General features: G+C 38.5%; 1 protein-coding gene across 2 annotated transcripts in view; it reads right to left on the bottom strand.

The window, feature by feature from the left end:
* The window catches only part of plxna1b (plexin A1b), a 188285-nt gene that overhangs the window by 133935 nt on the left and 38494 nt on the right, over nt 1-15856 (bottom strand). For both annotated transcript variants that reach the window (XM_088422806.1, XM_088422807.1), the window contains exon 3: nt 4646-4828. In XM_088422806.1, coding sequence (XP_088278932.1) covers nt 4646-4828 — 183 coding nt within the window. The remainder of the gene's footprint in view (nt 1-4645; nt 4829-15856) is intronic.

Below are 15856 nucleotides of genomic sequence, written 5' to 3'. Positions count from 1 at the left end.
ACCAACTCAAACACACACAAGGGAGTGTGACAGGTCAGCACAATGTGTCAGTACAATATCAGTCAATTAGACCATGTTGCAATGGTGACAAAAGTGTCCCCAGTGGAATACACCAATTTGCTTCACACCGCGATATAAACAAGCAATGTCAAACAGTTTAATAACACCAAAGTTAACACCGAATTATGAGTGATTAGACTGTGTTAAAATGTGAAACCATGTCAGATATATTTAGTACGTGGATAGTGACCACTTTAGACGACGGTTGCCAAAAATGTGAGGAGTACCCTGGACAGAGGATCTCCACTCTGCCTGTCACAGCAGCACACAACAGCAGGCTGTCTCTTTTCATTCTCATGCATATGCATAACGAGCGCAAAACACAAAACTTTTGTATTAAAACAAAACAAGAAACACTGTGAATTTGGGTTTTCAAGTGCAGGGTTTGGCTGGATTAGGCACGGTGTCATAGATAGTTGGCTGAAGCTATTTTTTTACCTTCCTTTACTTCCATCCAGGTTGGATAAACTGGGAGGAACCCAACCCGACCGAGCCTGGCACAAGCACCGCGAGCACACAGTGGGCAATGGGATCACCCACCACCTGGCTCACTGGCTACATACACAAAGCAGATGGCTCACATTGAACGCCCCCTCATCAACGCCACCAACAAATAAATGAAACACGCTAAGTACGCTCAAATATAGAGAAGAACCTCTTAAGTCAAACAGAGTCTTTTGCACCCAAAGACCTGTTTAAAAAAAAACCCACAGGCAATATTCTATTCACATTTTAACATTCTTAACTGTCACACGAGTGTAAAAATAATTTAACCACTGTCACCAGGAAGATGAACTGCTTCTTAATTACCTAAGACAGTGAAGGTAATTAGCATTGGAAATGGAGTCTTTCCATATTTCTGCACAATAATAAATGACTTTTCCCGAAAGGAATACTAAACTTATTTGGCCAGTTTCAGCCGGGGGCAAAATATATGTTTGATTTGTATAATTTGATAATTATTTTCCATGCACAATTAATATCTTTAAAACTCATGTTCTGCTTGCAGTCGACTGAAAATGATATCACATCTGCTGAAGCCTCCGTAATAACCAATCACGGCTCAGATTGCAAAGGTCATGTGATCAAACTAAGAAAGCAGGAGATCCCTGTTTGGTCATTTTGCCTAAACCTTGAGCAAGTGATGTCATTTCCAATTGACAGCAACTTCCAATATATAAAATTGACAAAGAGTTTCTTTCATGTAATCATCTCTGTATGCCAATTTATCAATAATGTTATTTAGAGATCTTAACTGTCTGTAATGTTGCACCGAGGCTTCAACAAGTCAGACACGGCCTGATCTGCGACTGAGACGGTATGTAAGCTTAGACAGATGAGCAGACACCCTGACCAATGTCGGGCCAAATCGAGCAGTTCCGGATAATGAAATAGTCAAATGAAACGGAGACATTTAATCCGAAATATGAAATGCGGCGTATGGCTGGCCCACCGCTGTGTCCTTGACCATCTCGCTGACTGGGAATTAGTTAATACCACCTGCATCACTTCTATGCAGTCGCTCTCTTCTTTCCCAACAAGCCAAAAAAGGAAACATATCACGGGTAAAATATTATTTTGATAAAAACTAAAAGGGAAAACAAATACAATTCTTTCGGATCTTTTTTTCTACCTGCATTGTGAATGTAATTGCTTTGCATCAATCTTTTCCTGCCCTTTTTGGAAAAGTGTGACTGTACAAAACAGCAGAAAAATGCCCTCTAGAAGTCTATTCATCCATTCTCCACATATTTTACTCCTTCCTTTGGAGAAGCCTTCAGGCATGACTGTATAAACACGACTATACAGCAGTGTTCTCCAGGGGAGAGCATAAAGAACAGGGGCAGCCTCTGTATTTCCAAAACGAAGCCCCACAAAACTGTCAGCAGCTAAATCCATTGCGCTATTTAATGATGAGCTCATTTGAATAAAACAATGAAGCAGCTGAACAAGGGTAAACATTTGGTCTTCAGTTGATTAAAAGTTAAGTTTTGAAATGTATTCATGTGACATGATAATCTGGGTAAACGTTGCTGTGGACTGAAAATGAAATCACAGTTGCTCACGGCTCAGGTAAGGACCAATCATGGCTCAGGTGTTTTCTGAGTTTGCTCAGGTGATGTTTACAAGCTGTTGTGATCGGTCGTTACCTGAGCGCTGAGAATGTGTCATTTTATTTTCAGTCGTTGGGATGTGGCACAAAGGCTGCCCCCTGACATGGATTAAAACGCAAGGATTTTGCGGCTTAATTCATAATCCAAAAATGAACTATTAATCAGGGTGCAGTGTTTAGACATTTGGTGCTGCATGCATTTCTGTAAGGAGAATTTTTGGGCTGACTTCCTTTTGAAAATGCAAACTGTCATGAACTCACTTCGAGCCAAAGTCTACAATAGATGTCAAAGATCAATTTTTAACAAGGATGCGCTGAAATGAAAATGAGAAGAAGCCAGCCAATCAACCCTTACAATGGATTGTAACATCACAAGCTGTGTCCTGCACCGACCTGTAAATCAATGAGGAAAATTTAAAAACTGCATACTATGGCTCTGAATATTATTCTTCTTTAACGTTTTAATACCTGTTTAGATATGCTCAATTTCATTTTGTGATTAATTCTATAATTACTTGTATATAAAAAAGGTGGTTTTTGTTGTTGTATTTTCCTCGATTTTGTTCCATTGACAATCCAACCACTAGAATGAGAGCCAGGAGATTAGGTATTTGATTGCGTTTTGTAAACTTAAGTGACGAGATGGACCATTTATTGTAATCAAGTAAAATATCAAAGTGATGTCCCCCCATTTTTCTTCTTGATATACACAGTATGCCATCTTATATAGTATAACCTGATGGGAAGCCCAATGATTGTTTAGACAATTGCAATTATTAACATTTGATGGGTTGACAGGTTTTTTTTCTGTCTCAGTTTGAACTGTCTGATGGCATTTGAATGCACCACATGCACTGCATACAGAATTAGCAGCTTGTGCTAATGCTGGAGACTTGTTTATTTCATTAATTATTTTCATGAACTGACTCGCAATTTCTTGGCATCACTTATCAGGGATTGAATGTGTGTTTCTTTTTTGTTTTTGTTTTTTTTCACAATGATGTGTTGATGTTGGGAGTTCTGGGATGATGACAATAAAACAGACTTGCAAGGACTCAAGTTATCCATTCCACTGACAGTTTCAAAGTCCAACTTCAAAATAAAAGCCTGCTACAGATATTGCATGGTCATCCATGCATTATTTGGTGTGTTTATTTTGAAGTTGGCTTTCGCAACATGTTGTTGACCTTTTGAGTTGTTGCAAACCAACCGACAGCTCTTTATTTCTCCTGCCTGCACATGTTAGCAAAGATTTTTTCATTTTGGTTTAAAATATGTTTTGCATTTTTTCCTGCCACTTTTGGCCAAAAACCCAGTGCATCCTTAATATTTAATGGGCTCCACTGACAGCTATAGAAGCTAAAGATTAATTTTAAATGGCTGGCAGGCATTGTGTTAATCAATTACACACTATGGATATTTTTTTGTCCAGCCCTCTTTCATAAAGAGAATATAAAGCTCTACCTCAGTCATCTTTTTTCCTATTTTAACTTTCATTCTTCATAAAATCCAAAGTTTCCTAGGAATCAATATGGGGATTGTTGTGTGAATGCATGTGTTCATCCATAAACACACCTTTCCCACCAAAATGACCTACACACACATCTATCAAGCGAAGCGCACAATCACCCAGAAGAAGGCCACAAGAAAAGCAAAGTGAAGTCAGTGAATAGCTGTCATTTTGACAAATGCGCAACAATAAATCATAGCCCAACATGCATTGTTCTCCTCCCGTTGTCGCTCCTGAACGCCACATGGCAAATATCAAAATGCATAGTGTTAGTGGCAAACGCTACACGCATACACAAATAAGCATTCAAAAGCAGCCAAATAACTGAGTTAATAATGTATTCATGATATTTAATTGCAGGCAAGTCTTGAGCGGAACAGAGGGAGACTGGCGTAAATGACTGCATGACTCCCATGAGTGCGGTCATTCATCGACTGAGACCATAAACGCGCATACACATAAAAACACACGCACACACACATACACTAGTTATGCAAGTCCCTTCTATCATTTTTCTATCATCCTCCTAATTGATCTCAGTCTGACGAAAGCTAAGAGACTTTAAGCTTCGCTGCCAATGGCTTGATTGAAAGCGAGCTCTTCAAATTAGAGGCAAGCCAGAATGTGGTAACAGCAACATTTTACATCTGGCGTGACTTACATGACAATCAATGAGGGCAAAGCCACAGACTCGCTGCAAACGGCTCGTTAAACTAACGGGCTTCAAATCGGCCCTGAAATGTCATGAGGAAAATGAGTCTGGGTGCATTAAATCTTTGCATTGACGTGTGTGATGGGGAGTGTGGAGTTGGGGCGGCTTTGTGTAAAAGGAGATTAAAAGGCAAGCGTGAAATTTTCTTAAGTCGTAATCCAGAAGCGCAAACTGATGATCAAAAAAAAAAAAAACCTGCTAAGTACTGATCTAAATCAGTTTGTTCAAGAAAAAACTAAATGATCCATACCTTTTTGAGTTTGCCGTTGCGCGTGCCAACAAAAGCCACGGTGTTTCCACGGTAATCATATGCTGCCACCGAGGTCATGCCGTCTTCTTTGTCGAGGAAGAGTGGGATGCCCTCGATGGTGCTGGTTCCGCCCAGAGGCTGGTTGAAGTCCTGGCCGCAGAAGTTATCGTCAATCTGCAAAGGCTGGGGAAAGAAGACAGGATAAATCAATTGATCATACATCTTTATGATTTACAGATACCTTAATTCCCAAATATAAGGCGTAATTTTCTTCCTAAAAATGAAGGCCAAAAGTATCCGTCCTATATAAGAGAGCTTAAAGTTTTGAGTTTTTTTAAGACTAATCTGCTTCGAGCACATTGAATGTTATACTGGCGAGGCTTTCACTGACCGCTCACAATGTGGGACATTTTAAACATACTTAACCCACAACAAATATATAACCCAGGGACACGAGACCATATGAAGAATTTACAATGATGGGTGGTTTTTTTTATTGTCACCAACTGTTGGTGCGTCCTGCACACAGCAATGAAGTAAATACCAGAGTTTGACCTTACAATTGAGGCTGTGTGCTATTTCAAATTGAGAGCAAATTAATTGGAAAATAAATCAACTAATTTCTTATCTCTTTTTTTTAGACAGTCTACTATAATGAATATCATGTTTAGCATGATGCCATCACTGTGTGGTTTCGTGCTATGTATGTGACAATGATTTACTACAGGTGTGTCCTATATTTGGGGAATTATGGTAAAAGCCATGCAGATAAGTGAATTCTATTGACTGATGCAGTACACAGTATTGTAAAAAAATCTCAATATCATGCATATTAATGCAGAAGCTCGGAGATCTGTGTTAGAGGCTACCCATGGTTTAACATACACATTCAGATGTATTCTATTACACTTCGCATTCTGCAAATGTGACAATTTGGCTCCGATGTCCCATGCAAGTCACCACTGAAAGCACCAGGAGTATGAAAAAAACCAGCTCCTCATTTGTTTCCGCACAAAACGTAGCAGAGCAGAATAAGCTGAGGGCGCATCAATCACTCCACTTAAACTATCAACTTTCCGTGATGCTCCTACATGTTAAGTGGTCCATTCAAATGTGGCCCATTCAGAAACATGTCTCTTTTTTTCCCCCTTCTTCCAGACAGAGCCCTCTCGTGCCGAAGCTTATTGTGAAGTGCTCAGACATGCTGGTGACCATGTGACAATATCTGGAGCATTCCAGTGTCATGGAGAGACTATCACCCCGGGCACTCCGCTGACCCATATGACGCCTTAAACAGCTAGCTCGCTCGCACACAGTCACATGGTGGTTGCTGTCCAACAAAAAGCACATTTTACACATTTTTGTGACTAATCAAGTTCTCCACCCCCCCCCCCCCCCGAAAAAAAAAGAACCGATTTATTAAATGTAAATATTAAACCTTATATATAAACACATCATTAATAGCATATTTTAAGTCATTAAAAAAATGTATATACGTGTATATGTAAACAAGCATGGAGCTGCCAGTGTGGAGTAAACATTTTTGACGAGCAAACTCATTCAAACAGATTTACAAGTATGCATGAACATATTTAAACATGTTCAAGCAAATTAACAACTATTATTTCAAAATGTTTTGATGTGTTCAGACATTTTTGCAAAAACATTTGGATGTAATTGCAATTGAATATATTTGACTGTATTTGGAAATAAGTTTGCCTTCAAATGTATATCAAAAGTTGTTTGAACATACTTGAAAATACATTGGAACATACTTATAAACTATATGATAAAAACATCGCATTTTTACCCATAATACTATTTGGTCAGCTTTTTAGCACCCCGTGACATTATGGGGACATATCCAATATTTTGAACCGTTGGCCCACAAGTATTTTTAGACATATTTGCAAGTATGTTTGAATGTATTTGGTAGTACGTTTTAAAATAGTTGAAAATATGTGTGAATGTACTTTCAAAAGTTTCAACATACTTGCAAGTACAATCGAATAAGTTTGTCAGACAAAATTGCCCAAAAATAACCTCCATTCTACACTTCACTTTATGTGGTGTTTTCACAAAATCAGGTTTATGTCTTTGAAAATTAAAAATTGAGATATTGATATATTCTAATTTCACACATAATTCCCTTTTATAAGAAATACATGAAAAAAGGATAATAGTAAAGCAATTTGATTGGAGTCTAAATCTCATTTAGAGAAAAAACATTTAACATTTAGAAAAATTCATTTTGATTCTGCATGTTGCCCAATTTTCATACACTGAACTTTTTGGCAAATCAGAAATGATATTAGAGACCTGAAGGAGGTTGTCTGTGTCGAAATCCCCAAATGTCTGTCAAAAACCATGAGTTGGTCGACGCCCAAACACGCCCATACACGAATAAGTGAATAAAAGTTAAGTTTGTCAGCCGCGCTGTTTGATTGATTAACCGATAAACCGAAGGGGAGTCGGGATACATTGATGAAAGTGTCCAGAGGAAGGTAGAAAGAAATAACACACCCCTCTCTTTCGCATACACACACTTGGGGAGTGTGTAAATGGCAGTGTAATCCACAGTCTTATCACTACACATCATCTGATTGATCCACGGAGAAGAAAAGATAACACACCCCTCCCTCACCCCCTCAATCTGACTAAATAGCCTGCAGCAAAAGCGTACATCGATAGGTCGTCTTTTTGCTTTTTTTCTACTTTCCACTTGCTGAAGTAACTCGCCCATCGCCTTCATCTGCCTAAATCTTTTCAGACCAAATCTGCATCAATCACTCATCCGCTTTGGAGGCAAAATGTGAGGACGTGTGAGGGGAAAGTCAATTGTCTCCTAAAGTCAACACTGAGCTTGATCGCTGCCATTTTCTGTCTCAGGGTGCGGAGGATTTCAAGGCTTGTTTCACTGATATTTATGGCTGAGCGTTCAAGTAAGTCAGGCGCGTGGCCCCTTTCGCAAACAACTTTCTTTTGTGGCCACCAATGGCAATAGAGAAAATTTTTCTTCTTAAAACGGGCGGTGGACAGGCGACACACTTGCAAATACATGTCTGGACTTGCCAGCAACACAAACCTGTTTGTTACCTTTCTGTGCACACAAGCGGCAAGTTGATCGTCTCCATATGGTAGACAACTGGCAGGCAAAGTTTGAAACCATAATAGCCGCAGGACTGCACCCTCAGGATTACAATCAACTCCGTAATCAGCCACATTCACATACAACACACAAGCATGCCCATGACGTCACAGCCTGAGGGAAAACGTAAAAGGGTTCATCCGTTTTCTATGGCGCAGACTAAATGTCGGAAATATTGTATATAGAATACCCTGGAGTCCATAGTTAACACACAAACACACATTCAGGAACAAGAATACACAGTTCTCCAACGGATACTTAAAGATTCTGGTACAATTTACGGCAGTACACTAACAGATATATTCATAACTGAAGAATAGAATTATTATTTTGTCATTTTATCTATGAATTCCATTTTTTATTTCTTCCCATTATTTAAAAACATCTTGTTTTTGTTTTGGTTTTTGTTTTTTTGTTTTTTTTAATCAACATTGCAGAAATCACATTTTTAAGATTTGGTTCTGGTTTTGTCCATACTTTGTCAAAATAAATAAATAAATAAAAAATAAATATTTTCAGAAGTAAAAACCAATGATAAATTTCTTAGTTTGACTAATAATCTAAAAATATATTCAGTAGAGAGACTGAAAGTCTGAGCGTTTGGATCATTTTTGGTCTCAAAATAATTATTTATTCATCAAAAATAATTATTGATTAATTTAGCAATCAGTTAGAATTCATTTAATCAATTCCTTGTTGCGCCCCAGAACAATCCTGCATGTTCATAAAGCATGGGGAAAAAATGTGTAATTTGGGACACAGCATTACCACATGAATTTCAATACAACAGGACTACGTCTATCATTTGTGGTATTTTATTGATGGAAGAGCATATTTAAGATTCGACTTTGTTTTCAAGTACTGTACACACAACAACCAGCAGGGATGAAAGAGTTAAGCCAACAACCTGCTGCTGAGTTGAACAGCAGGGTTTAACAAACAATGGAGAAAAAAAAAATCCATGTGTGCATTGGAGTGTGCATTACAGTGAACTGTGGCTTGCATAGTTGTGGGCGTTCTCGTATAGTGGCCAAGAACATTTATTATTCATTGCATCTCTTTTGGATAAGTCCTCACTTTGCAAGGCACACTATAACCTAGATTTTTTTTTTCCCCCCAAACAACTCTTTTGATGTCGAAACTGAACAGCTCAGAACTTTTGGCTTCAGAATTCTAGACCAACTTCAGTTATACTGTAAAATGGCGCTTCTGCGCATTAGGCATAAAAATTGGTATAACATTATGTTGGTTTGAGAGCAAGCCTGGTCTACCGTGTTTGGGGCGGTGTTGCACTTGGCATAAGGTTACCTCGCCTACTGGTAATTTGGTGACAGAAATTAGACTGCACTTAGCATAAAAACGGTTGCATTTTTGTGCCACTGAAAGTCTAGTTTAGCGCGCTTGTGAGTTTGGACGAGCGGCTACGACTTAAGTTAGGAGTCTAGCGAAGGTGACGGGACTCGCCCCGCAGTGCAACTGCTGATTTGGTTACAAAAAAGACTTTTTATACAAGCAAAAAAATGTTTGTCAATTTGTAAATTTTGCGCAGATTGTATTAACGTGATTCTGGCGGATTGGACGAAGGCACAGACAGACAGAATCTGCGCTCCAAGACGTGTGTATGTGGATGTTATCATATTTCATTCATAAATGTGACAACCGCAAGGGACAATCCCTCTGAATAATTATGGGAATTATGTAATTGAAGGAATAATCATCATTATCCTATTAAATATTTTTTAAATTAATACCACCATCGCGCATGGCATTGAATCACACATTTTGCATGGTTGGATGGCGGTTTCCATTTTTCTTTTGCAATGCCAAACACATCTTGCGCTTTGCACGCCAACATTTTTAATGCTAACGAGGGATAACCTCAGGATTGGCCAGGACTTGATCCAAATGCTCCACTACACCAAATTCTATTGTGCACAAAGTCTAGAAAAATACCAAAACAGAGAAAATTCCACCCATCTGCACAATAAGACTACACTTTTCACTCGACTTACAGTGTGCACAACTAGGTCCCGCCATGTCTATTTTGAAGGCATACTGTGGTAATGATGTTTTCAAAACAGTGTATCAGATATCTGAGTAAAAGTTAATTACAGCTAACATTTTATTCTTGAGGAAGGTGTCCATTAGGTGTAGTATTTTGAAAACGTTTAGCATCTTTAAACCCAGATAGAAAGCATAGTGTTAACTTCAAATTTCAACTTTGCAGATGCTATGTTAGCAAATGGTAGGTTGCGGTAATTACATCCAATTATCCATTTTCAGTAGTTAGTGTTTTAATCTGCATTGTATTTTCTTTTTAACTTTGTTTAGTGTATTGTTTACCCTCAATATTTGAACTAATACACATGGGTTTGGGGTAAGGAATGTGGGGAGAAGCTGGATTACCCAGAGAAAAGTGTCCTTGTAAATGACATTACAGCTACCTAGTAGCACCAGCTGTTGTGAAATTGCACAGCACCTATTAAGCCTCTATTTCAGGACATACAGTGAATTACAAGTAAAGAATTCATAAAACATGATTTAATCAGACTATTTATTTGACTTAAAATGGCATATTTCTGGCAAATGGTCACGCTTATGTTTTTCTTGTAAGGAGCTGTGTGTATACTCAAGTCAAATTACACACCGATGAAATGTAGTCATTCACAAGGCACCAAACGTGCGTGTGCACGTAAATCAACCCGTAATTACAGAGATTGCTTATTTGCTATTCCTTTAACATTTCCTGTCTGTAAAATATGTGTGGGCAAACATTACGCCTGCCCCGATAGGATTTTATCAATAGTCAGCCCCTTGAAAAGAAACAGCAAGCGACTTGTGTATGTGATGTTAATGACCTATGCTGGTGTGAAGATAAATATGGAAGGTTTAAACACTCGTTCTTCCTCAAAAGCTGTGTTATGCAGTGTAAAAAAAAAGCTAAAACTGCAATCAAAAATATGCTTGAATCATAAAGTATGTAAAGGATTTGCACTGTGTACACATTAGTGTCTCCAAGTATGAGACAGCAAACATTTGACTAAAAAGATAACATGCGCACACACAAAAAGACACACATGACACACCCAGCTCAGGGAACTGTCTCATCATAATATCTATCCAATGTTGTATGATAATTGTGTATAAGAAAGGTGTGTATATCAAATAATCCTCATGTGTGAGGGTGTGGGAGCTACAGGTTTGAAAACAAATGAATTATCAGGCAAACAACACAGAGGGGCAATTTCTCAGTAGACTCTCACATTGTTTTCCTATCAGATGATAAAAACGTTCACACACAATAACACATATATACACACCGAGTAGTACGAGACTGTGTTGGGAGACGCAGGTGCCTTCACCTGAGTGTGCACAGCAGTGAAGGATTGTGGGTGAGGCTACCTCATAAATTACCCAGAAGTCACAGCGGGGGCCTTGAACTTGTGGAGAAATTGCAATAGTTTTTTCAAGAGGTGCTGCAATGTGTGTGCGTGTGTGTGTGTGTGTGTGGGACAACAAGCACTCCTGGTGATTTATTGCAGAAGAAAAATGCTGCATCTAATGTAGGGACTCTGAAGCTACATATTCATAATGTTGAATTTGTGGTGTACAAATCAGTTTTGCTGACTAACATTGCTGTTGAATATGTTTCTTAGAACTTTTATTACAGTAATTTGAACTGGAAAACTGGCTTACTGATTCAAGAAGTTGAAACTCATATGCGGTTGAGTGATTTTCACACTTGACATTATATGTTCAAACATGTAGTTTTTTTTAAACATGTGTTAATCTTTACTGATCTATTCTTCAAGATCAAAAGAGTTGTCAACTCATGAGGGTTTGGCAGGTTTTAGGGAGAATCCAGTCTTTAAAAGTTATCATCAAATCCTTATCTGATATTTGAACGTATGTCCGACACACAAACACATATGTACGGTACAAACATGTATATGTATGCACATATATTTATGTAACCCCATTCGTACATAACACGTACATATCCACATGAATACGTATGCTCTATTTAAAAGCTTAGATACGTACGTACAAACATAAAGGACAAACAAGCATGTACATTTGCACATGTGTATGCACATACTTACAAATGCGTACATTTGCACATGTGTATGCACATACTTACAAATGCGGATATATGCACAAATGTACAAAAAAGTACAAATATATAGGGACGTACAAAGGTGTACATATGCACATATGTGCAAACATACATATACACATCTGTACAAATATATATTCGCATGTACTTTATGTACAAGCGTACAGTATGTACATACAAATATATGCATAAACAAACACCTTTAAACTTGCATATATAAATATGTACAAATGCAAATACATACAGATACATACAAATATGTGCATATGTACAAATATGTATACACGTACAAATACGCGCAAAAATACATGTACAAACATGCGGATGTACAAATGTATGTATGAACATACTGTATAAATATGAACATAAGTATGTACAGTATATATATTATATATATATATATATATATATATATATATATATATATATATATATATGTGTGTGTGCATGTGCGGGTGTAGGTGTGTGTGTGTGTGTGTGTATGTACATATGTACATGTACAACAGAGAAGTGTGGGTGGATTGAGTGACGTAAAGTTTCGGTCATAACGTGCAAGGAGTTAAAAAATTGAAACTCTTCAAAATGCTTACATTTGAATGAGACAGTTTATGGAAAATATCCTTTATATTTGCTTGTACGCAAATAGGTGGGGCTCCGGAGTGCCTGTCCGGATAGACTACGTCAGCACATTGAAACATTTATCTTTGTCAAGAACTCTATCTTGTGTCACTTATAAATTGATCTCACATTAAATGACAATGAAGACGTTGAAAAATCTCCATTTGAAAGGGAGATCGGGTAACAACTGCTTGCCCGTCAATTGTTGCTTCGACATTCCCCAGTTCTTGTTACCAAGGTGACACCTAATGATATGTCCCATTTCACTCATCTGCCAATCAACTGTGATCTAAGCTCACAGCGGTGGCGACTTTTGTTGTCGGAAAGACCGCCAAGACATTTGTTCACTTCGATCAATCCATCTTTCTGGAAACCAGTCACCATATCAACCAGTTCACAGGTTATTCCTGGCACTTTATCACCCAGTGTGCCCCGGCTATGGAAATTTCCGAAAAATAGACTATTTAGTTGAGACTGCGCTTTAAAGTCCGGAATGCCTCAAAAAATACACGGTACTAGTATCTCATGGTCAGAGAATAAATGAAACTCATATCTCAAACACCGCAGTCGTTAACAAAAATCGTCTCTTACCGGTATAACATCTAAAAACAAACAGCATAGCATGAAAACAGTTGAATGTCAGCAGTGTAGGAGCATTGTCTGGCCCACATTTTCTAATTACTCCTGATAATGATGTAAGCAACACGCCACCCACACACACCGCAGATCAATACACAATTACATTGACAATTAGTATCATTAGAGTGCAGCGAGGGAAAGGGGATTTGTTGAGCTAAATTCTCCTCGGAGAGACGGACAGAAAGGTCAAACAACATGAAGAACCGAGCTGCTCGCTCACACTAGCCGCATGATGTCTCTTCCAAAAGCTTTTCTAATGTCCCCTAATAACAAGATGAGAACAAGGCTCGAGTGCAGTGCGGCTTTGAAATTGTTGGCTCACTCATTGGCTCTTTCGCACACAACCGCGTACAGAGTGCTGAAAACCAGTAGCGCTTGTGAGGGTGAAGAACAAATTCCACCTTTGGCAAATATTAATGTGAAAGGTGACCTAATAGTAAGCAGCAACACAAACGGCCACCTGCGCGATCAGTGTTCTCCCAGCTCACCTCATTTAGACTGCCAATTAACTCTGCTCATCAAGTCCGGCTCAATTAATCAAGGCAAATTACTGAAACACTTTTGCCCACACACGTCCTTTCTGGGTATTCCACTAGAATAGGGTTGTGTATTACACAGTCCACGAGTGACTTACACCCATTAAACGATATTCATCATGATGGATTTAATAAGGTTAGGAGCAGGTCTCACAGAGTCAATTTTCCTTCTGGAACAGCATTAATAAAATGTACTGTGCGTATTCCATTTGGACGCATAACAATGAGCAATGGAAAGAAAAAAAATATCCAGGTGCATAAGGCAAATGATCATTTCAGTTGATTTTTGTTTGTGCATCAGCGACTATCTTGGACGCAGCCAATGGCTGGCCCCCATGCGTGAAAATTCAAGAGATAAAATGAAAGCATACTTACTATAGCTGGGTTTACATTGAAATCCTTTTGAGTAATACCAGCTTTTGAAAAATATTTTAGGTCTACTTTTCCAGTTTGTTTCGCATGTCTTCATTCGATGGTATGCAACATTCTTTCTCATTTTAAGTGAGGCGCAGAAGTATACTGTAGCACTAACGCTAACCATTCTTTGTCTGACTGAGATCATCTATGTAATTTTTTTTCCTCAATTTTATTGAAAGTTTGTGAAGCATGAGTCCTGCAATATTCACTATACTCACTAAAAACTAAAAAGGTACTTGCATTGAGTAAAAAATAAAAAGGTTGTTTCAAGAGCTAGAAGTCACAGAGTCCATGTAGCATGCAAACTGTGTGGCTCAAAAAAGATTAAGTCCGGTTTGAAATTGTAATGTACATGTATACAAACATCTCAATAAGATTTATTTAAAAAAAAAAAAAGACTAGTAGTTGAGCCAAGGTACCTATTTTACATAGAAAAAAATCTCATGGGTAACCATCATCCAAAAAAATAATAATAATACAATAAATACTATAGATTGTCACGATAGCTTCTGGGAAAATGTATCACTCTGTAAAAAAATGTTTTCATCATCAGAGCAGCAGCTTTACAGAGGTTGATGTAAACACAATATTGTATCAAGGAGTTCAGTTATCTATTTAGCATTGTAGTTGTTACATCTCTATTTACCTTCAAGTATGAAAAAAGAAGCTGTCCCGTTACAGATCAGCTCCGGACGGAAGCGGCTATTTTCGAGGACGTAAATGAAAAAGTCATTATGGGTTTGCATTGTGTACACAATTGAAGAAATTATACGACCCCTGTTTGGAAAGGGAAAAGGAACACATGACTCCTAAATATTATTTGTATTCGCCTTGTTTATTCCGAATGAGATGTTTAAATGCAGTGTTTATATCTAGTTTGATTTTTTTATGTCATTTCAATTGGAATACAATCCTACTAAGACGTATATGACTCTTGTTGCAATGTCTGTCCAGGACTTGCTTTTATTATATTACACTCAATTTCCGCCTCGCCGTATTGTAAATGTCTTCCCACTGTGCGGTATGATTGTAGCTCTTCTCTGCTCTAACTATTTAAGGTTCTCTCCCTGAGTGAACGCCCACATCTAGCACCTCTTTCTAGTTTGCGACCCACAACTCGGCTTCTTTTCTTCACTAAAGTCAGGATTTTTTTTTGTTTTCTATCCTTTCTTGCGATACCTTTCTCGTCCCACACTAGCTTTGAAAGAGTCTCGCTTTCACATGCGCTCTCTCGGTGGAACTGCTTTGTATTGATCCACTTTCAAACCAAAGAAAAGGTCAGGGGTTCAGTAATAAACTTCACGGACAAAAACAGACACACAAACACAGGAAACAATATACACAGCGAGGTAGCAGCACTGAAGGTGGTGTGTGTGTGTGTGTCGTTTCACTGTGCCCATAAACGTATCACGCTAATGATTACCAGAGGCCAAAAATTATGATGCGGCACAAATAGGAAGTCCACACTTGGGACTAGTGGAGCTCAAGGGTCATCAATCACAACTGTGCGTCGACCAGCTGTGCAGGACTCCCTCTCTCCTCCCTGGCCTGCCCTCTGCACCGCTGTAAGGCAGGGTCAAGCTAAACAGCTTTCCCACACTGTTCAGTCAAATGCAGTTGTATGCCAGGCCTTAGTTTGAAAGCACATTTGAAGTTGTGGGGAAACAGTGGGTGAGACTAGCTTAAGAGTTCAAGAGCGGAAAGGAAGAAAGGAAATTGCCAGTACACCGTTGAAC

Source organism: Hippichthys cyanospilos, chromosome 9 (genome assembly GCF_059441005.1).
Source record: "Hippichthys cyanospilos isolate Australia breed blue-spotted pipefish chromosome 9, RoL_Hcya_1.0, whole genome shotgun sequence".
NCBI lineage: Eukaryota > Metazoa > Chordata > Actinopteri > Syngnathiformes > Syngnathidae > Hippichthys > Hippichthys cyanospilos.
Note: the sequence above shows the minus strand (reverse complement) of the source record. Positions and strands in the feature narration are given on the sequence as shown.